At 43.1% G+C, this 22245-nt stretch overlaps 2 protein-coding genes across 3 annotated transcripts in view; one reads left to right on the forward strand and one right to left on the reverse strand.

Annotated features, from left to right (window-relative positions):
* cdan1 (codanin 1) overlaps positions 1 to 2259 on the forward strand; it is a 123874-nt gene extending 121615 nt beyond the window's left edge. Inside the window, exons 29-30 of the mRNA XM_055640901.1 lie at positions 1724 to 1837; positions 1957 to 2259. Coding sequence (XP_055496876.1) covers positions 1724 to 1837; positions 1957 to 2061 — 219 coding nt within the window. The 3' untranslated portion in view covers positions 2062 to 2259. The remainder of the gene's footprint in view (positions 1 to 1723; positions 1838 to 1956) is intronic.
* Positions 2260 to 3649: 1390 nt separating this feature from the next.
* The window catches only part of stard9 (StAR-related lipid transfer (START) domain containing 9), a 171875-nt gene continuing 153279 nt past the window's right edge, over positions 3650 to 22245 (reverse strand). Inside the window, exons 25-34 of one of the 2 annotated variants that reach the window (XM_055640899.1) lie at positions 21526 to 21729; positions 17932 to 18115; positions 17150 to 17284; positions 15506 to 15596; positions 10376 to 10500; positions 9681 to 9745; positions 7670 to 7875; positions 5070 to 5143; positions 4258 to 4416; positions 3650 to 4176 (exon numbers count right to left, since the gene is read on the reverse strand). In XM_055640899.1, coding sequence (XP_055496874.1) covers positions 4075 to 4176; positions 4258 to 4416; positions 5070 to 5143; positions 7670 to 7875; positions 9681 to 9745; positions 10376 to 10500; positions 15506 to 15596; positions 17150 to 17284; positions 17932 to 18115; positions 21526 to 21729 — 1345 coding nt within the window. In that variant the 3' untranslated portion in view covers positions 3650 to 4074. Of the gene's footprint in view, positions 4177 to 4257; positions 4417 to 5069; positions 5144 to 7669; positions 7876 to 9680; positions 9746 to 10375; positions 10501 to 15505; positions 15600 to 17149; positions 17285 to 17931; positions 18116 to 21525; positions 21730 to 22245 lie in introns of both variants that reach the window. The other variant, XM_055640898.1, reaches the window with a different exon arrangement.

Raw genomic sequence — 22245 nt, forward strand, 5'->3', positions numbered from 1 at the left:
ATTTGAACATTCCCAATATAACTGGGATTGTCTTCATGTATGTGGTTTTAGATGGGGTGCAATTTGTTAAATGTGCCCAACAAGGTTGTTTGAGACAATATGGTGCTGAGACATACTATATCTCAGCCAATGAGACTGGGCAGATGGTGGACATGTCAGTGGATGTCTTTGGGATCACTTTGGGATTAGTGGCTGCATTTTCTATGTTTCAAGGTTGCATGTTTGGTCCTCAAGTTAAGGTTCTGAATCTCAGTTAACCTGTAGGTACAACAAGCAGTTTGGAAGGAAAACAGCTGGATGTTATGCAGAATGAGAGGCACATTCATTGTTTTTTTTACTTGAATGAGAAATTGCTCTAGAAGGTTCAGTTGTGTATACACAAACTTGCTTGAGATCAATAGCTTTGGGGATATTTAAAATAATCAAGATCTTTAGGGTGGGGAAATGGAGTTATTGAATGTTGAAAAGGCTTGCAAAGCTCTGTGATCTCCTAGTTGTACAACAATGGCCAGCAATCCTTGCTTTTAGAATTAAACTATGATGAATCCAAAGGTTCAGAGGAAATTAATTGTATGGTTATTGAAAAGACTTGGATATCTATTTTAAAAGGTCATACGAACACTTTTCAATCTGTTACGTTCCTGTTTGTCTTCTTTCTGCTTCTGAAGAATGGTGTAGTACTTACTGCCAGACAACTCAAGTTTGTTTTTTTGAGAAGAACATAATCTATTGCAACAGGTAGGCAAAAATGCTGGAGAAACTCAGCGGGTGCAGCAGCATCTATGGAGCGAAGGAGATAGGCAACGTTTCAAGCCCAAAACCCTTCTTCAGACTGATAGGGGGTGGGGGGAGCTGGGAAGAAAGGAAAAAGGAGGAGGAGAGCCCGAGGGCTGAGGTAGGAAGGGGAGGAGACAGCAAGGGTTAACAGAATTGTGAGAAATCAATGTTGATACCACCAGGATGCAAACTCCCCAAGCGGAATATGAGGTGCTGTTCCTCCAATTTCCAGTGTTGCTCACTCTGGCCGGAGGACAGAGAGGTCGGATACGGAATGGGAGGGGGAGTTGAAGTGCTGAGCCACCGGGAGGTCAGGTTGGTTAGTGCAGACCGAGCGGAGGTATTCAGCTAAATGATCGCCAAGCCTACGCTTGGTCTCACCGATATAGATCAGCTGACATCTAGAGCAGCGGATGCAATAGACGAGGTGCAGGTGAACCTCTGTCGCACCTGGAACGACTGCTTGGGTCCTTGAATGGAGTCGAGGGGGGGAGGTAAAGCGACAAGTGTAGCATCTCTTGCGGTTGCAAGGGAAAGTGCCTGGGGAAGAGGTGGAGCGGGAGGGAAGGGAAGAATTGACAAGGGAGTTGCGGAGGGAGCGGTCTTTGCGGAAGGCAGACGGGGGGAGATGTGGGGTCACGTTGGAGGTGGCGAAACTGACAGAGGACTATTTGTTGTATGTGCCGGCTAGTGGGGTGAAAGGAGAGGACCAGGGGGACTCTGCCCTTGTTGCGAGTGGGGGGATGGGGAGAGAGAGCAGTGTTACAGGGTATGGAGGAGACCCTGGTGCGAGCCTCATCTATAGTGGGGGAGGGGAACCCCCGTTCCCTGAAGAATGATAGCAGGTTTGCCGATTTCTGTATATTTAACAAGGAACAAAAATATTGGTACAAATAAAATCAGTTTCTCTTTCAAAGTTTTTTTTACCAGTTTCTTCTCCCTCTAGTCACAGTGGAGTAAGCTCTCCTTCCTGCTTCACGGTCTCATTATGCAGGGGTTGATGAAAGCTGTCGAGATAGAGCGTTGCTGGAAGGACCTTTCACAACTGCACTGGCCCCAGGTAACAGATTTTGATTTACAATAGATACAGAGATTCAGTGGCATCTCTTAGCAAAATCTAAAGTATTTATGTATTAGTAAAAAAAACTAGTCTTGAATTTTAAAATGTCTTTCTTTCAGGATTTCAGAAGTGTGATAGAATCTGCACTTAAAATGTGTTCAGAACTGCCAAAAACAGATGAAGTGGAAGAACAGAAGGCAAATGAGTCAAGATATATTGAGTAAAGCACAGGCTTGGATTATGACATAGAAAGAGGAAAGACGTGGTCTATTTTTACAGTATTTTACAATTCATGTGTAATTTGTTTGTATATTTTATTGAAAGTTATCAGTTGGTAAATTTAATCAAATATTCAAATGAATATTTTGTAGTTCACATTGGACTAGCTAATAAACGAACCACTTTTTTAATTGTGTAAGTAATCTGATGTTTGGCCTTGATTTTGAAGTTAACAATTAACTGGCTCCTGTTCATTGTTTACAGTTGGCCAGACTTTGGGCTGCCACAAAATGGAGAACTGTTTCTGCCCTGTCCATGGGTCATGAGAGGAAAGGGCCTGTCCCACTTAGGCTGTCACCACATTGTCGGGAGTAGACTCCTCAGTCGCCCAAAGAGTCGTAGCTGGATTTGCAACATGTTCAAAAATTTCTGGCGACAGTGGGTTAACACCAAGGAGCCTAGCTTGACCATTGGCGACTACCTACGTCAACCGGCGACTGAATTGCCTTCAGTTGTCACTGACAGGGTCGTAGGTGGATGTCCTAATGGGTCAGTAGCTTGATGTCGACCATTGTCGTGGGAGGGGTCTAGTGGTTTTTCAGCAACCTGCTGCAACTATGACAGTCGCCTAAAAAATCGCCTAAGTAGGACAGGCCCTTAAGTTTCACTGTGTCTCACACGATGGTCAGCTTGCGAAGCTTTCAGATTAAAATCTAAACAAATGTGAAATTAGAATATTTAGTTTAAACTTGTGCACTGAAAGGAGTGATTGAATAAATTTAAGAATTCATTTGGTTAAGAAGGATGAGATTCCACAATTGCCATATTTTTAGAGGCTGTAGTTTGTTGGTAGTAAATTTAGACCCAGACTATTAGGATTTTTCTGACTTGTAATGGACAACATTTTCTTTGATGCTTTGTACCTCAAGAGAAAAGTGTAGAAGGATCTTGGGTTGCAAGTCCATGGCTCCTTGAAAGTGGCAACAAAAGCATTATGTTAGTAAAGAAGCCATGCGGCATACTTGCCTTTATCAGTCAGAACACTGAGTATAGGCAAGTCATGGTGCAGCTGTATCAAACATTGGCTAGTACACATTTGAAATATTGTGTGGAGGTTTTCGAGAGGATGCAGAAAAGATTCACAATATGTTGCGTGGATTAGGGTGTACTAGCTGTAAAGAGAGATTGGACAAAACTTGGATTGTTTGTTCAATCTCTCTAGAACGTCAAAGGCTATAAAATAGACCGGTGGAAGTATATTCAGTGAGAGGATAGATAGAGCATTTTTTTCCCCCAAGGTGGAGATGCTAAATATTTGAAGGCATGTTTAAGGTGAGATTTGAGGCAAGTATTTTATAAAGAGAGAATGCACTGCCAGGAGAGGTGATGGAAGCAGATACAGTAGTGGCATTTAAGAAGCATTTGATATTGGCGACATGGTGAGCCAAAAGCCCTGTTTCTGTGATGTACTGTTCTACCTTGTGGAGCAGTTCATTTCTTTTGCTGAATTGGCTTGAACTGGAGGAATTAGGACACTTTCTCTTTGCAAAGCATTGCAGCTGAAAAGCACATAAAACAATCATTCACAGAATAATATTCACAAAATATTTAATGCTTATTTTTGTTTGAAAATCCAATATAAACTAATTATTATAGAAATAATTGTATATAAAATGTTTCATATAAAAGGCTTCACCCAGTTTATAAATAAAGTTCAATTTGGACCTTTGATTTTTGCATACAAAAATAAAAATTTTAACTGTACATTTTACTTAAAAAACATAGAACAGCTCGTAGTTAACTTGCTGAGAAGTAGCTCAACTTGTCCATTGGAAAGTGATGTATTTATCTATGAGAGGTTTGCAATAATGCAGAAATATCCTAGTTTTAACTTGCTCAAGATGTTTATATTACCACTGTATGACCTGACCTCAGCCAGATAGGTAACTGTGTTCTGGTTCAAATCAGCTGCTCTGCTCCATCCTTCACTGGGTGTGGCACTGATCTTTATAACCATGTCAGCAGGAGAGTAAGCAGGTTAGGTTGGCAATACACAAAGGCTGCTGCTTGGCGAGTGACTCCAACAGGTTGGGAGGAAGAGCAGGAGCACCAAGATCAACCTGAAAAATAAAGAACGAGAAAGCTCAGCTTAATTTGTAACATGGGTGTCAACCTTAGTCACATTGTCACATCTACTTTACCTGAGTCAGGTAGATAAGTCTTGTTATCTCTTTCCCATTGTGGTTGTCAGGCTGCAGGATCCAGCCACTGGGCAGCATTTCACCTCGTACCATCTCCTTCACAGGTCGAGGCATTGATTCCTCATAGATGGATTGCATCGCCAAAATGTACTGCTTATTCTAGAGAAAGAAAGTGATGCAGACTCTGAGCGTATTGCAGTGCACATTCTCCACGTCGCAAAAGTATAAGTTGTGATTCTACCATGTAGTAAACAGAGACATCCAGTGTTAACGGGAGTGAGATTATTCACAGCAAGTCCTGTTTGCAGCTGTCTGCTACTCAATCATGATCAATAACACATTAGCCAATTCCCCAATGGGTTGCAGTCTATAAAGATATAAGATGGTATCGTTTATTTTAATTTTTAGGAACACATGCTGTGTTAACTGGGGTTGTTGTAAATTGAGCCACTATAGCTCTCGTGGCAAACTAGTTCTGGTGATGCAGAGAGTGAGGAATGGCTGATTATGGACTGATACAGCCACACCATCTATTATGCAGAGTGCATGTGTAGTCTACAAATATATAAGCAGAGAAGGCAGCATAGGCCTTGGATAGATTCAAAGCACAAATCAGTGTGTAATTAGCAGGGTAGATGGCTGCAGCAAAGAAGAATCACAATCATAGGTTGTGGATAATATGGTAATATGGATCATTTGAAGATGTTAAGAGTTCAAATGCAAGGATCACAGAGATAACGATGCCATTACTTAAAACACAACAAAAAAGAAATCAATGCCAGAAGGATTCAACCCACTGTGGTTGACTGTACCTTTTTAGCCTCCACACTGATGCAGCAGAAGTCCCTGGGCTGGTTGAGACGGCAGGTGTCAATCACAAGGTAAACTTGAAGAAGGAGGGAAGATAATCAAATGAAACAGCATAAGATTGTAAAGCAGTTGGTTTACAGATTTACAGAACATTCACAACATACAGCCATCCTTCATATCCAGGTGAAGAGTTGCCCATCGTAAATACTCTGCATGAAAAACCCTGTGAACGTGGTGGATTAAAGTGGTATCAGTTTGTTGATGCACTAATATTTATCCTGGTTCTCCTCTAAACACCCGAAGCTTGATGAATGGCCTCTTGCTAATGACAAGTGATGGGGAGAAGAACATCAGTCGGAAGAAGAATCTCGATCTGAAACGTCACCTATTCCTTCTCTCCAGAGATGCTGCCTGTCCCGCTGAGTTACTCCAGCATTGTGTGTCTACCTTCAATTTAAACCGGCATCTGCAGTTCTTTCCTACACAGCTAAGATGCTTTCCACCAAATAATTCAAACATTGGTTACCTGTTACAGTGCAAAACCACAAAGAAAATTATATTGCTCATCAGACCGAATTTGACTTTTACTTTCAATACTCATTCAGACAGAACATTCCATGCATAACTGTTAGCATTGCTAACCCGTGGTTAATTTACCTTGTATCTGTATCTTCTGCCACTGATCAGTCACTTTATCTTCACTTACCTTATGATTTCAAACCTCATTTTGACGTAGCAATTTTTATATGTTATTCAAGACTATATCCCTGGAACAGTGGTTAACTATCCAGGGCCTTCAAAGTTGGGCAGAACACTGGTTGAGCTCTAACCAGTATTTTAAAGGTTCAACATAACTTGTTTCATTTGTCGTCTCATGTGCTCGTGCCTGTTTAATATTTCTCTCAATTTGAACCCAGGTCTCTCGCTGTGCACTTTGTTTAAAGTGTACCATTGATCTTTTATGGTCGCTCCTCGTTTCTCTTACAGAACACAACCTTTCAGGCAAATCTCAGGGAAATGTTTGTCCATTTCAGCAGCCTGCCTACATTTCCCAGCACATTGTTCATTACCCAAGTTTCAACTAAAAAATTACTTTCATTGCAAATTTTAATTCTGTTATCCCAATTCCATGACCTTCCCTACATATTTGGGGCAACAAACCCGCCCATCTTTGGGATGTGGGAGGAAAATGGAACACATTGAGTAAGCCCGCGCGGTCACAGGGTGAACATGCAAACACCACCCAGTCAACAACTGAGGTCAGGATCAAACCAGGTCTCTGATGCTGAGATAGCAATTCTACCATCTGCGTCATTGTGCTGCAAAAATAAATACTAAAAGGAGCAGTCCTAACAAAAATATTTCACACAAAGGAAACGCCATTCACCTCTACTGCTTCCTTAGTTGAATATTATTTACAACAATAATGGCTGTTATACCCAATTGCTCATCAAATAAAGCACCCCCTTTGCTATTACAACTATCTTACTGATCTGCCCTGGGACTTGCAAGGATTAGTGGACATAATACAATTGAAGGGGTGTGTGGCCTGTTGTACCAGTAACTCTTCAACAGTATTCTCTCACTATCAGAATTAATTTCTATTTACCATTTTTTGCCTGACGGCCCAAAGGTATATCTCTTCCTGCAGCCTTAAGATATCTTAAAATCAACAAGGTCACTTTCTGTATCTTCTGCAAATTTCTTCATTGTCTAATCTACAGCTGAGTTCAAGGCATTAGTCATAAGAACAAAAAACAAAGAAATGCTGAGCCTTATGGAACTCCATTTATAACAGCCACAAAACACTCAGCTCATCTCCCCTGAAATGACTGCCATTGAGCAAAGTCCGGAGCTATTTTGCCACTCGGACTTGGATCACATTCACTCTTTCTTTTTTGACCAGCTTGCCATCGTGGAACCTTGCTAAAATCATTACACTGGTTAAAACATTGGTTTAGCAACTTTTAAATCTGATTAACTAATCAGACCCAAAACGTTGCTTATTTCCTTCGCTCCATAGATGCTGCCTCACTCGCTGAGTTCCTCCAGCATTTTTGTCTACCTTCGACTTTCCAGCATCTGCAGTTCCTTCTTAAACAGAATATAAAAGTTAATCTGATCAAACATGAGCACCCAGCCAACTGCTTAGTGGGTATTTATTGACATTGAGGATGTAGGCACAAGTTGTACTGGCTGACAAAAAGATCTGGGTAAAGAAAAAGCTCATTCATCTTTCTCAAAGTTACTATTTAGAGATGTCCATCAGGAGTTCTCATTTGAAAACAAACCTTTTTACTGTACACTGGATAATCAATACCAATATCAAAGAGGTTCATCAATTACAAACTGAAGTAGACTTAGATAACTGAAGCTCACGTTGAACCAACCTGAATCAAGGTACATGGGATGTAACTTGCTAACATTCATGTGTGAAGGAACTCTCATTACTCCTGAGGAAACCCACAGACACTGGGTAAAGAGCTTGGAAGGAATTGCCAGGAAGATTTAGTGGTATATTTTGAAACGGGTTAAGATCAATCAAATCAAGAAAGTAAATGACTAAAGACCAGAAGCTCTGGAGGAGATCAGTGCATCTTACCGAGCTCAATGCCGTGTCCCAGTTGTTGGTGTATTTTCACCGTTTTTAATGCCTCGTCATAGAGCTGCCTCTTGCTGTTATCCTTCACCAAACGCCACACAGTGTCCAGTGGCTTCTCAATCACGCCAACTCCCATAAAGCCATGCTTGGTGGAGGAAAGGTACCGCTTATAAAACATCAGGACATCTTTTTCCATGCCATGGTATCTAATGGAAACAGAAAGAAAACTGAAAGTACATGACTAACTATGTAATTTTTAAGATTCAAAATACCGCCCAAAGCATTGCTTCTGTTTTTGTGCAGAGATAGGCCGAGTAAGTGTTGCAGTTTCAGATTTGGCCCAACCCACCCATGCTGAACAAGATGCCCCATCTCAGCTCGTTCCACATGCCTGTGCTTGGCCGATATCCTTCCACACCTTTCCTATCTATTTACTTGTCCAAATGTTTTAAATTATGTTAATATACCTTCACTTCCTCTGGCTGCTTGTTCTATTTATCCATCACCTGCTGTAGGCAAAATTCGCCTCTCAGGTTGCTATTAAATCATTTCCCCCTTACAGCGATGTCCTCTAATTCTTGATTCCCTAACTTGGGAAAAAGATGCTTGTACTTCCACCCAATCCACACCCCTCATGATTTATAGACCTCCATACGACCACCGCTCAGCCTCCTGGACTAGGAATAAAGTCCCAGCCTGCGCATCCTCTCCCCATAGCTCAGACCCTCATGCTCGTAAATCCTTTCTGCACTCTTTCCAGCTTAATGGGGCATATTTACTTGTGACCAAAACTGGACACTACTCCAAATGCAGCCTCACCAACATATTGTACAACTGTAACTTAACACTCCAAATGTTATACTCAATTATCTGACCAATGACAGCCAATATGGTAAAAAGCTTCTTCACTACCCTATGTACCTGTGATGCCATTTTCAGGACTATGTACTTGTACTCCTAGATCCCTCTGCTCTATAACACAGCCCAGGACCCTACTGTTCACTGTGAAGTTCCTTGCCAGGTTTGACTTCCCAAAATGCAACTCCTCACACTTATCCAAACACCATTAAACATCCAGCTGAACGAGATCCCGCTGTAATTTGTTCTACTTTCTACAATACCAACCATTTTGGTATCTTCTGCAAACTTATTAATTTGTACTGTTTCAAATGAGATGACAAATGAGATGTCCATAGGACATAGGTTTACGGTGAAGAGGAAAAGATTTAATAGGAATCTGAGGGGTAACTCTATCACACAAAGGGTGGTGAATGTATGGAACAAGCTGCCAGAGGAGGTAGTTGAGGCAGGAACTATCCCAACATTTAAGAAGCCGTTAGACAGGTACATGGATAGGACAGGTTTGGAGGGATATGGACCCAATGCTGGCATGTGGGACTAGTGCAACATGGGACATGTTGGCTGGTGTGGGCAAGTTGGACCAAAGGGCCTGTTTCCACACTATCACTCCATGACAAACTGCAGTGGGCCCAGCACTGATTCCTGAAGTGTAACACTAGTCACAGGCCTTCAGTCAGACAAACAACAGCACTACCACCGGTCCCCGGTTCATACACTCCTCCAGGAATACACTTGATCCCAGCTGCTTACACCTGACCCACGCCTCCTTTTTGCAGAACACAGCCACAATTTCTCTCGTCATCCAGGCCAGAGTTCCTTACTCGTACCAGCCTTGCCCTTCATTCTAACAAACAATGCTGAGGATCTCCCCAGATGGTAATACAATATCCCAGGGCACTTCACTGAAGCAGAGAAATACTGGTTAGCAGTTTTATCAACTGAATCACCAAAGCTTCATTGAGTTACTGTGAAATCATGCTTCTGGGAGCTTCCTGTGGTTAGATTAGCACTTCTTACAGTACAACAGTAACAACAGTGCAAAGATGCTTTGGGCCAACCTGCGCCAGTGGCAATTCTTGTAAAAATGTCTTTAAACCTGGGGTGAATCACGTCAATGCTGTACATTTGTTAACTTGATGAATTCATGTACCTCCAGCCAGCTGCTGCTTCACCAGTGAGGTGGTCTCCAGGATGGTTCACAGATGCACTTGTGATCTGAAAAGATTGGGATTTTCATCATTCTGTGCTTTGTAGACAATGTAAATCAAAGATTTTTAAATGTACACAGGTCACTCCTTTGCGATTGCCAACAAGGGCAGCACCGTGATGTTGAATTGTCTCAGCCTTGGGATTCACCCACGGGTCACATTCCTGGAGCTCCCTCCCCTGCAGACCCAGGACAGGGCTTTAACTGGGCATAAGGAGAAGGCTTGCCATCAGCCAAGGTTGGCCATCCTGAACATCAGTGAAGAGGTACTGCATGGGGTGGGCACTGGGAACGTTGGCCCTTTCACAGGTTAGGCCTGCTTCATCCTATCTTGTAGTGCTGTTACCATGCTCCCACTTTAGAGTGATGCGGATACTGGGGATGGTGGGATATGAAGAGTTACCAGAACCTGCTCTGAATGAACCAGTATGCAGTCACTCCTGCCTTTCTGAGGCATTGGTGAGGCTGAACTCCAGTGCTGGTGTCGGGTAACCAACTGAAGTACACGGGGCAAACACAGGAAATAACCCATTGAAGGGAAGGATTGTATGGGGCAGCATGAATAGCTTTCCAACAGGATTATTGGACACTAATCAATCATTAGTCATCAATAATTTCAAGAACATGTAAACACTCACCTCTGCTGTTAAAGAAGCTACAGTCAGAATAGCCAAATCTTGATACTTTTTGAGAAAGGTTGAACTATGGTGACAGCTGCTTGTTGTTATTTTTCCTGCAATTGAGAGCGCAAGTGGACAGGAAGCTGCAGCAAAAAAACAAATCACATTAAATGTCATTCATTGGTGCAATGGTTCTTTATTATCACATGTACCACGGCACATGAATTTTATTTTGCATACTGTTCAGTAAAGTATTACCCTCTCCTGCAGCCTCTAGACCACTCCGTATCAGCAGCAGTGGTTACACTTTGTCTCCTTATCCCATTCTCTCATCGCTAAATCCATATTAGCCTTCCCTCTTGCAAACCACCATCCAAGTGACCTCAGAGCAGGAAAGAAATCTTGTAATGAATTCACTGGCCAGGATCTTACAGCCAATATTCTGCAGATGATTCTAAAACAGGGTAAACAGCATTGAAAGGAGAAAATGCAAGAAACACCCAGCAAGTTAGGCCTTGACTGCAGAGAGAAACAGTTCAAAGAAAAGAGAAACAGGTCAAAGGCTTGGTCAGAAGTGGAAATCAACAGCTAAGAGTTGGTTTTAAGTGTCTCGAAAATGTGGATTAGTGGGATAAGACAAATAAAAGATTAGCGATTAAGTGAGACGGGGGTTATCATGGTGATACTGACCCACTGAGCCACTTGGTTTGGGGCAATTGGGGAGAGAAAAAACACAGGACATAAAATCTGTGAAATGTAGGTCACGAGGAGAAACCAGTGCAGAACATTATTCATGCCCCTCCCTAGTGGCCATCATTGATCTGTCATTAGACCGCTTCATAAACATCAGAATGACATTGTGGTCTCATGCTATCAGGGATATTCCCCATGTCCTATCCTACCTTCCCTCCGCTAGTCTCTTCTGCAACTTCTCTTCCCACTTTACTAATTCTGATGAAAGGTCTCATTAACTGCTTCACTCTCCACAAATCATTACCATTTGCAGTATTTTTGATTTTCAAGACAAAGAAGGCGTACAACAAGCAATGCTGTGGAAGAAAAATGTATATCCTCCTTTATTTAATTGGAATTGAACAAGGTAAGGAAAGGGTGTTTTGGATGTGACAATTGGCAGCTCTCGCTTGACCAGGTGCAGAAGAGGTTCGCGGGAATCGGCAAAGTAAGGTTAGACCTATTACTTCCGGTCTGGGAATGTGACGAATTGTGGATGGGGAATGTAAAAATGAAATGGGAGCAAATAACAAAGTTTGTTGACATTTCTGAGAAGTTACAGTAGATCACCCGCTCCCCCTACCGCTAGCAGCGTAGATATGTTGCAGTAAATGGGAGGCTATGATTAGCTTGGGATGGAGATGGTGACCTGAAAGATGAGATAGAATTATATCAAGATTCCCTTGTATTGTGTTTGAATTGTATTAATCATCTGTTGTTGAATAAGATTAACATAAGCGAACAGTATGTTATGACTAATGAAACAATTGGTACTGTGTAGTTGATAGAATATTTTCGTAGAATAGTATCTAACAACAGTAAACACGTTGTTTTCTGCACAGTATAACTCAGTTAATTCTGCTGTGAATTGGTGGGTAGTTTACTGCTGCCATCTCTCCATGATATCATGCAACTCTCTTGAAGCGAACCTACGAAGTCTATAACTTTTCATTTTTTCCTTTAAATCCCCTCTAAATTAATTTATTCGACAAATGCTGTATGCTTACATCCATTGAACCACTTAAAACATATTTTTAGAATCTGTTGGTTGGTATCCCAACATGGGTATTTGTTTATAATAGGCAGAACGCCGCCGGCTACGGGAGTCAAGATCGACCCGTCAACTGGGGCTCGAGGCCCCCGACCGAGGAAGAACAAAAGGAAGGACTTGAACTTTATTTTGCCTTCCATCACAGCGAGGAATGTGTAGGAGTCACTTGTGTTAAATGTGTTTTTGGGTGATCTGTTACTTTTAATTGTATGACTGACCTGGTATGTTCCTCGTATGTTGCAAAACATACTTGGTGAATAAAGTGTGATTCTGATTCTGATGGAGGGAAAGATATTCAATTATTGGAGGGAAAAAAGGCTGTTATAGGGCGAGCAACCGATGGGTATTCCGTCACAGAGACATGTGGAGAATAGTAACAGATACCAAGGGGAAGGACACGATACACTGACGATCACCGTCTCCATCACAGGAGACAGACAATCAACTGACAACTATTCTAAGCCCACTGACCCACAGCTATCTAGGCTACACCTCTTCCCATACTGCTTCCTGTGAATACTATCCCCTACTCTCAACTCAATTCCTCCGTCTACGCCGCATCTGCGACCAAGATGAGGTTTTCCATCCCAGGCTTTAGGGAACGGGGCTTGCCCTCTTCCATTATAGACGAGGCCCTCACTAGGTTCTCCTCGAAATCCCGCAGCTCCACTCTTGCTCCCCCTTCCTCCAGTTGTAACGGCCAGAGTCCCCCTAGTCCTCACCTTCCACCCCAGCAGCCGTTGCATACAGCACGTAATCCACTGCCATTTTCGCCACCTCCAAGGAGATCTCACCACCAGTCACATCTTCCCATCTTCACCCCTTTCCGCTTTCCCTCTGTCAACTCGTCCCTTCCCACCCAAACCATCCCCTCCCCAGATACATGTCCCTTTATCTCCCCTCTCCACTCCATCCAATGACCCTGACAGTGTTTCCAGGTGAGGCAGAGGTTCACTTGCACCTCCTCTAACCTCATCTACTGTACCCGCTGTTGCAGGTGTGGACTCCTGTATATCGGCGAGAACAAGCGCAGGCTCGATGATCGTTTCGCTGAACACCTCCGCTCAGTTTGCCTGAAACTACCTGATCTCCTGGTTGCTGGACACGTTAACTCCCCCTCCCATTCCCACACTGACCTTCCTGTCCTGGGCCTCCACCATTGTCAGATTGAGGCCCAGCGCAAATTGGAGGAACAGCACCTCATATTTTGCTTGGGCAGTTTGGGCAGTAGGAACATTGACTTCTCTAACTTCAAGTAACCCTTGCTTTCCCCCTCTCTCTCTCTCTCTCTCCATCCCTCCCCCTTCCCAGTTCTCCAGCCAGTCTTACTGTCTCCAACTACATTGTATCTGTCTGCTTTGGTGTTACCTTCACTCAGTCAACAATAATCTATTCTACATTTTCCTTGAACTCTATTCCCTTTTCCCTGTTTTCACACTTTCACACGACCTTATCTATCTATTCCCCTCCCTGACGTCAGTCTGAAGAAGGGTCTCAACCCGAAATGTCAGCCATTCTTTCTCCCCAGAGATGCTGCCTGTCCCACTGGGTTACTGCAGCATTTTGTAGCTATCTGCAATGACATCCTCTCCTCAATAATGCTTGGCCTCCTTGATTATGAAGAAACTACCACCCATACCTTAAGGTTATTCAAAAATATTTAAATATTCTGCTTCCACCTCTCTAGAGTTCCAAAGACTTGTTAGCATTGAAGATAATTCACTCTGCTGTCTTAAACAGATTTTTAAACCGTCCCCCCTATGGAGGAACTCAACAGGTCAGGCAGCATCTATGGAGGCGGAGGGATAGTCAACATTATGGGTCAAGACACTTGCAACAGGATTGAGAGTGGAGAGGTATAATGGTGAAGGCAAATGCTAGATAAAGTGGTCACCTAGTCTACACTTGGTCTCACCAATGTAGGAGGCCACATTATGAGCTCCAAATACAGTAGACGAGATTGGAAGAGGTGCAGGTGAATCTGGAAGTGCCATTCAGGTCCGTGAATGGAAGTGAGGGAGGAGATGTAGAGACGGGGTCATACCTCCTACAGCTGCAGGAGAACGTGCCAGGGGTCAGGGAGGGGTGAGCATACCAGGATGTCACTGAGCGTGGTCCCTACAGAAAGGAGAGAGGGGTGGGGAGGGAAGATGTGATTACTGTGAGGATCACAATGTAGCAGCTGGCTGGGATTCCCTCACTGTGGATCCTATGTGTCTAAAATCTTCTGGATCAGCCTACCATGAACTACTTCATCAGATGCCCACATAACCTACCTTAGCCTCCTTATTTCTTCAGAATCACACTTTCAGAATCAGAATCACACTTTATTCGGCAAGTATGTTTTGCAACATACGAGGAATTTCACTGGCCAGGTCAGTCATACAATTAAAAGCAACAGACTCAAAAACACATTTTACCATGAACATGAAGGCAAAATAAAGTTCAACTCCTTTTTGTTCTTCCTCGGTCGGGGGCCTCGAGACCTCCGTTGACGGGATGATCTTGACTCCCATAACCAGCAGCGTTTGGGCCCTCCGTGTTGAGGCGTTCAGCTCCTGCATTAGGGGGGATGTCAGCTCCCCCGCGCTGGATGATCGGGGCTGGTCGAACCTTCCGCGACGTTGGAGCTTCCCGACTTGGTGCCTCAGCAAATATAGCAACCAACCCTTTGGTGGTTCACCCAACTCATTCATTTACATTGTAAAAAGTAAAGACAGTAAAATGCCAAAAAGCTTATGGGTTTTGATGGTACCCGACTGGTAATTCCTCCTGACAGATATTATGACCATCAATACCATGACACTCATTTGTTCAGCTGTTATACAGAAGTATAATCCATGTTTCAGTGAACCTGGTGTGTTTGAGGTGCATGGGAAAGAGTTCCCAGTGAGTTTAAACATTGAACAGGAAATCCAATGAGCCAGATGCTGAACATTTGTTTAGTGGATTATTGAAGGCTTACCTCATTGATGCCCCCTCCCTGCTCCCTGTTTAACAGCCACCACACACTATTATATCACCTGCCACAAGATGGTTTATTTTCCACAATAACGTTTGATTTGGCAACCTTATCAAAAACTTACATCCACTCATTTCCCTTCATTCCACAACACACGACTTAATCAAAGCAATGATTCTCAAATCAACTCAATCAGTCAAATTAGACACACAAATTCACACGGACACAAGAACTGTGGCGGGGCCTGAACACATGGATGCTTGTGCATGAGGCATCTCAAAACAGGGCCTTGTTAAATCGCTGTGAGCGGAAATGTTGGTGAATGGAACTTAGGAGGAGTTACAACATGCGCAGCACGATCTTGATGAGCTGAAGTTTAGGGAACATGTTCAGTGTTACTCACCATGTTGAGTGACTTCAGTGTCTTTAAACTGTGAGTTGCCACAAGCTGTGAATCTGTTGCTGGCCATCCCAGGATCTGCACGGCTTTTGCTCTGCTGTTATTAAACAGATTTTATTCAATAAAAACTTGCTCCATACAACGTGATTTATTCAAGATAGTTACTGGAAATTTGAAATCAAATTATCTGCACAGAATGGCTAATGTAAAGGGATATTAAGATCCTTGTGAAACTCCTTTAGGCTGAATATCTCATTATTTACTGATCAGTCTCGTTAGTTAAAAGCTTTCACACAGAGTTACCCGATCACTGAGGCACAGTCACGATTCAGTGAGATCCTCCTCACTTGCCCGGCTGTGTACAACTGTAACGTGGTTTGTCCGTAGAGAATAGTTTTGCCGGCAGCATACACGCAAATTAATTTAAAAAATCTCTTACAGTTTCTAAACACAACATTCCCCCAACATAGTGTTTCAAGTTTCCATCACCTGCGGATGGTGGCTCAAAGGAGACTGATGCAATAAAACAAATCTGCTTTAGTTTTACTCTAGAGTTGTTGAGTGGTACAGTACTGAAATGTGCCCTTCAACCCACATGTCCATGCTGACCCTCTTGCCCACCTCCACTAAACCCATTTGCCCGCATTAGAGCCATATTTATCTGTGTCTGTCCAAATGACTCTTAAACAGCAATTGTATCTGATTCCACCACTTCTTGCGGCAGTCCTTGTAGTACATGACTGGTCACAGACCTACAATCAGTAAACTATCCTACCACTATCCCCTCCCTCCAGTCACCAAGTCAGTTTTGGTCCAATAGCCAGTTGACATTGGATCCACTTTCCATCCAGCCTACCATGCAGGAACTTGCCTTATTAAAGTTCATATATGCCTTCCATTAATCTTCATAGTTGCCTTCTCAAAAAACTCAATCATCTGTGAAAAATTGCAACAATTAAACACAACACCCATATCTCAATTCTGTCCACGGTCACATGGTGCTGCTCTTTTACAAATGTGCTGGTTGCATCTTACACACACAAAACAACAAGCACTGGAACACAAAATCCATGACTTCTGCGTTGTTTAACTTTTCACTTTGTAGTTTAAAGAACGCACTAATCTTATATTTCCAACATAAGATATATTTTTTGCAGTGTGTACTGCAGCATCTTTAAGGTGGATGTAAAATGTGCACAATTTAAACAGATGCAACGATCCTCCATGGGCATTTGGCCAAAGTTTATTTCACAACAATTGAAATAGATTACCTAGTTTGAAGTCTAGTCTGAAGAAGGGTCTCGACCCAAAACGTCACCCATTCCTTTTCTCCAGAGATGCTGTCTAATCCGCTGAGTTACTCCGGCTTTTTGTGTCTATCTTCGGTTTAAACCAGCATCTGCAGTTACTTCCCACACATATCTAGTTTCTGATCTTGCCATGTGCCACCATACTCTCTAAACAACCACAGTAATTACACCTCATTTGCTATGAAGTTCCAGTATAGACTGTCTTCCTTTCAGCTGTTGTATTGATTACAGACTGTTCACTGAGGTGCTGGGGTTGTCAGATACAGAGGATGAACCAATAATGGGCATTTTATCCACAGCACCAACACAAGATTGAGAATGTTGAGTGTGTTCTCACCTTGGTCTGGGGGTTGATGTCAGGCGAAGCCGTGGTGCTGCTGCTGTAACCAGATGTGGGATTGGACGAGAGGCTGAGATTTGAGCCGGTGCGCAAACTGCTTCTGTTGGCCAACTTCCTCATCCGCTCTTCCTCCTGAGAGGGCAGTTATAACAAACGCTACCCAATATTCAGAGCAACCGAATACTTGCAAAACACATTCCTTCACCAAGCAAGCTGCAGATTGTTTAAACAAACTCTCAAGTATTGCCCACAAACATGTTCCCACACCCTGCCTTTACCCTAGTGATTAGGAACATAAGTGAGATGGTGCACGGCTCATATGTCACTTTCAGACAAGCCTGAAATTACCAACATTTGGAATTGGAACTATTCCAAATTTGATTTTTGATTTTCTACATCAAATAATTAGCAGTTACAAATTCATTTTCTCTAATTGAATCTTTTAAGCCACATAATTTGCTTACATAATGTGTTTGGTCATGTGATGGGAACAGAATTAGGCCATTCGGCCCACCATTCAATCATGGCTGATCTAGCTCTCCCTCCTATCCCATTCTCCAGCCTTCTCATAACCCCAGACATCCTGGCACTGTCTTGCTTGAATATTTTCATTAATGGTACTAATTTAACAATATTTCCAAGATTAAACTAAACCCTTTTTTTCAAACACCTAAAGTTCACATTTTCAAAGTTCTAGACTCAACTATAAAAATGCCTAATAACACACAGTTTTGCATTATTCCCTCATTATAATGCTGAATAATGTTTCTGAAAGTTACCTTCAACAATTGTAGGATCATTTCCTGCTGTAAACGGCATTTCTCCTTCTCAGCCCTCGCACGCAATTTGTCTCTTGCCTTTGCTATTTCTGCTTTTGTTTCCTCACGAGCCTTCTGATAATCTCTAAGCAGAGACTCTATCTCAGAAGGAGTTTCCAGCGGGGCCTTCGCGACTGCACGAGTCCTGCAAGATTCAACAAATCATTAACCGTTCTCTTTAGGTTTAAACAATGTTGGTAAAGAATTGTGAAGGCTGCTGGAACAAAGGTGAAGAGTAGACAATCTCCAATTTCCACCAATTAACCCAGAGCTTCAGTAACAGTTCAACTCTCTAAAACTAACATATGTTTTACTGTCTAATGGTGCAAAGAAAAGGCTACAAAGATGAATCAGAAAATAAGTCATTGATTGCTGGAAATCAATCTAGGACTGAGTCTACTGTTTGTGGTATGTATAAATGACCTGTACGTAAATGTAGACAAAAATGCTGGAGAAACTCAGCAGGTGAGGCAGCATCTATGGAGCGAAAGAAATAGGCAACGTTTTGGGCAACGTAAATGTAGATGGGTTGATAAGTAAATTTACTGATTATACCAAAATTGGAGGAGTTGCAGACAGTGAGGAAGACTGTCATTAGATACAGCAGGTTGTACATCAGCTGCAGGAATGGATGGAGAGATGGCAGATGGAGTTTAACCTGAGCTAGTGTGAGTTGTCGCACTTTGGGAGGTTGAATGTAAGGACAGAGAATACAGTAATGACAAAACCCGTAACAGCATTGATGTGCAGAGGGATCTTCGAGACAAAATTCACAGTTCACTAAAGGTGGCAGTACAAGTTGATAGGGTGGGAAAGAGCCATAGGATATGGTTCCCTTCATTGTTGGAGGCATTGAATAAAAGAGTCAGGAAATCGTGATCCAGCTCTGTAGGATTTTGGAGCACTGCGTGCAGTTCTGGTCGCCCCATTAGAGGAAAGATGTGGAAGCTTTGGAGAGGGAGAGGGTGCCAAGGAGGTTTACCAGATGCTTCCTGGATTAGAGGGTTTCAGATACAGGGAGAGGTTGGATAGACTTGGATTTTTACTCTGGAACGTTGGAGTTTGAGGGGCGGCAATAGAATTATATAAAATTCTAAAAGGCAACGATAGGGTAGATGGTCAGAACCTTTTTCCCCCAGGGCGGAAATGTCCAACATTAGAGGACACAGCTATAAGGTGAGAGTGGGAAAGTTGAATGGAGGTGTGCGGGGCAAGTTGTATTTTTACACTGAGGGTGGTGGGGGCCTGGAACTAATTGCGAGGGATGGTGAGGGGCACATACTACTATGGCAATTAAGAGGCTTTTAGATTTGAGGTGATGGGAATGAGGGGCCAATCATCAGTTCATCCACAATCATGTTCAACAAACATTGTGGGCAGAGGGCCCGTTCCTGTGCTGATTTGCTCATGGCCTATCATCTTTGCCAGTAAGACGATGATGGTCCCAGCGAGTATATGGATATTTACCTGGCACTTTGACGTGTTATAATATTAGGAAGCCCAGGCAGGGAGATGAATATGCAGCAGCTTTTATAGAAAGCCAAGTTGAGAGGCTTAGAGGAAGTGCCAGCACAAGGACAGTCACCAGGAACGGGAAGGTGCAGACAGGCTGAAACCAGGGGTGAGCAGAATTGATGCACAAAAATGAGGTGTTGCAAAGACTCCCCTGAACAGGCAGCGTGAGAGAAACAGAGCCAAAGCACAAGGTCAAGTTAAAACATTAGCCGTCCCTCTCTCCACCAATGCTGCCTGACCTGCTGAGTACCAGCTCACCATCAACCTCCACCCCTACAGCCAGCAACTTCTTCACCCTCTCCAAAGCCTCCACATCCTTTCTGGAATTCAGCGACCAAAACTCCACACAATACTCCAAATGTGACCAAAGCAAAGTTGGCTGCAGCTGGAACATGGCTTCCATGTTCCTTGTACTCTATGCCCGGCCTAACTGATGAAGGAACTCATTGTCAGGGAGCAGTGGACCTGCACCCCACGATCCTTCTGGACCTGCACTCCACGATCCTTCTGTGTATCAATACTCCACCCACATTTCTCCACCCACATTTTCAACTGATCGATATCCTGCTGTACCTTTTGACAACCCTCCTCTATCCAATTTGTGTGTTATCCACAAACTTGCTCATCAGCGTATTTACTTAGTTCTGAGGTTTCCAAAGCTGCCGATTGTTTGAAAGGAAGAAAGTTGATTGCAGAAAATACCAATGAGTTGTGTATATATCAACCTGGAGAAAGCAGAGGTGAATCCTCAAGGTGAATCTCAAGGTGATTCACAGGCAAACAGGATTCTGCAAGCTGGATGCAGAGGAATTTAACATGGAATGGAGAAATCACATTATGAGCAGAGTTTGAATAGGTTGCATAGTCCGTATTCTTGATTCCATTTGTTCGTGTGCCGATCTAAATGCCTGTGAAACGTTTGCTTTCCCAACCTCATGGCAGCATGTTCCCACAACTTACCACTCTGCGTAATAAGTTTGCCCAGTCAATTTCCTTTCAAACCTCCCTCCTTCACCTAAACCTATTCTTTGACATTCCCATCCTATCTACATCCCCCATAATTGTACATAGTTTTGCCAGGTCACCCTCAGCCTCCAACACGCCAAGGAAAACAATCCAATGTTGTCCAACCTCTCCTTACAGCTAATAACCTCTAATCTAAGCAGCATCCTGGTTAATCTTCTCTGCCCCGTCTCCAAAGCCACTGTGATAGACTGACCAGAATTGCACAGGACACTCCAAATGTAGCCTTATTGGGCTTTATAAAGCTCCAACATGCCTTCCTGACTTTTATTCTTAATACCCTGACCATATGCAACGATTTGGCATAAAGTCCTGCATTTCATACCTGATGCATCTTTATAAAGTCTACTTTCCATTTTACTTTATTAGTCATCCTCTGGTGTGCTCCAGGACAAGAAGGCTCTGCAGAGAGTAGTGCGTTCGGCCAAACGCACTATGGGAACCTCACTCGCCCCCCTGCAGGAACTATACATCAGGAGGTGCAACTCCAGAGCCAATAAAATCATGGGAGACTCCTTCCACCCCTGCAACGGACTGTTCCAGCTGCTATGGTCAGGCAAACGCCTCCGTTGCCATGCTGTGAGAACGAAGAGGATGAGAAGGAGTTTCTTCCCAGAGGCCATTAGGACTGTAAACTCCAATCTCACCAGGGATTAACCTACTGAACCACTCGACTGCTTGTTTTTGAAAATTGCTGTTTTTTTCCCTTTTTCCTTCCGCCCACAATATTGAATATGAAAAAGAATATGTGATTCTGTTACATTCTGTTTGTAGTTTGTTTGGTTTGTCTTTTTGCACAAAGTCCACGAGCATTGCCACTTTTCATTTCACTGCACATCTCGTATGTGTATGTAACGAATAAACTTGACATGACTTAACATTTAGCAATCGATTCTATTACACACAAGTAGATGTGACAGATTGAATGGAAGTTCTGGGTATAGCCAATGTAAAACACTTTACCCCACAGGTGCTGGACGGTACATGCAGAACAATTCCATGATGTAAGCCACTCACCGTGTGTTCTCCACCATGTCCTGACGTAACCGCTGGAGATACGTCCGCCGTTTGCTCGGCAGATCTTGTTCATGATTCAATGCGGCTGGATGTTTTTGGTGATGCAAGGCAAAGTGTTTCTGTGGACTCAAGCTACGGGTCCTCCTGAACTTCTGCATCTTCACATCTCTCTCCTGCCTCAGGAGTTCTATGGTTTTCATGTGTCTTTTACAATGTTCATGGAAATAATGAATATAGATCAGTTTCCAGCTTTTTAATGGATCAGAATAAACATTAATGCACGTGAAGTGAATAATACAGTTGTTGCTTCAGCAGAGTTAACGAGTGCCTAATTATTAGCTAGCCCAACATTTACTTAGATCGATGCCTTTGGTCATGAACAAAACCTCTCTGGCCTCAGGAATTTAAACAGGAGGGTCCATGGCGACAGCCACTCTCTGTCACTGCCGCAACATGGAGTTTAGCATGATTACAAAACAAATCCCTTGTTTGTTTTTGTGCCTATTTGGAGATTGAGAAGCAACATCCTCAAACAGAGCCGTCAGATAAATAAGTGGACCAAGGTCCGTGGGAGAAAATTAGATAAGCAGGAGAAAGGATTAACATTGTGCTGTTTACAGTGATCTAAGTTCATAGTACAGCAAGCGAGAATCTGAACAGTGGCACGGTTCCTGAAAGTAGACGCACAGGTCAGACAGGGTGCAGAAGGCAGCGTCTGGC

The sequence above is a fragment of the Leucoraja erinacea genome, chromosome 9 (assembly GCF_028641065.1).
Source record: "Leucoraja erinacea ecotype New England chromosome 9, Leri_hhj_1, whole genome shotgun sequence".
Classification (NCBI taxonomy): Eukaryota; Metazoa; Chordata; class Chondrichthyes; order Rajiformes; family Rajidae; genus Leucoraja; species Leucoraja erinaceus.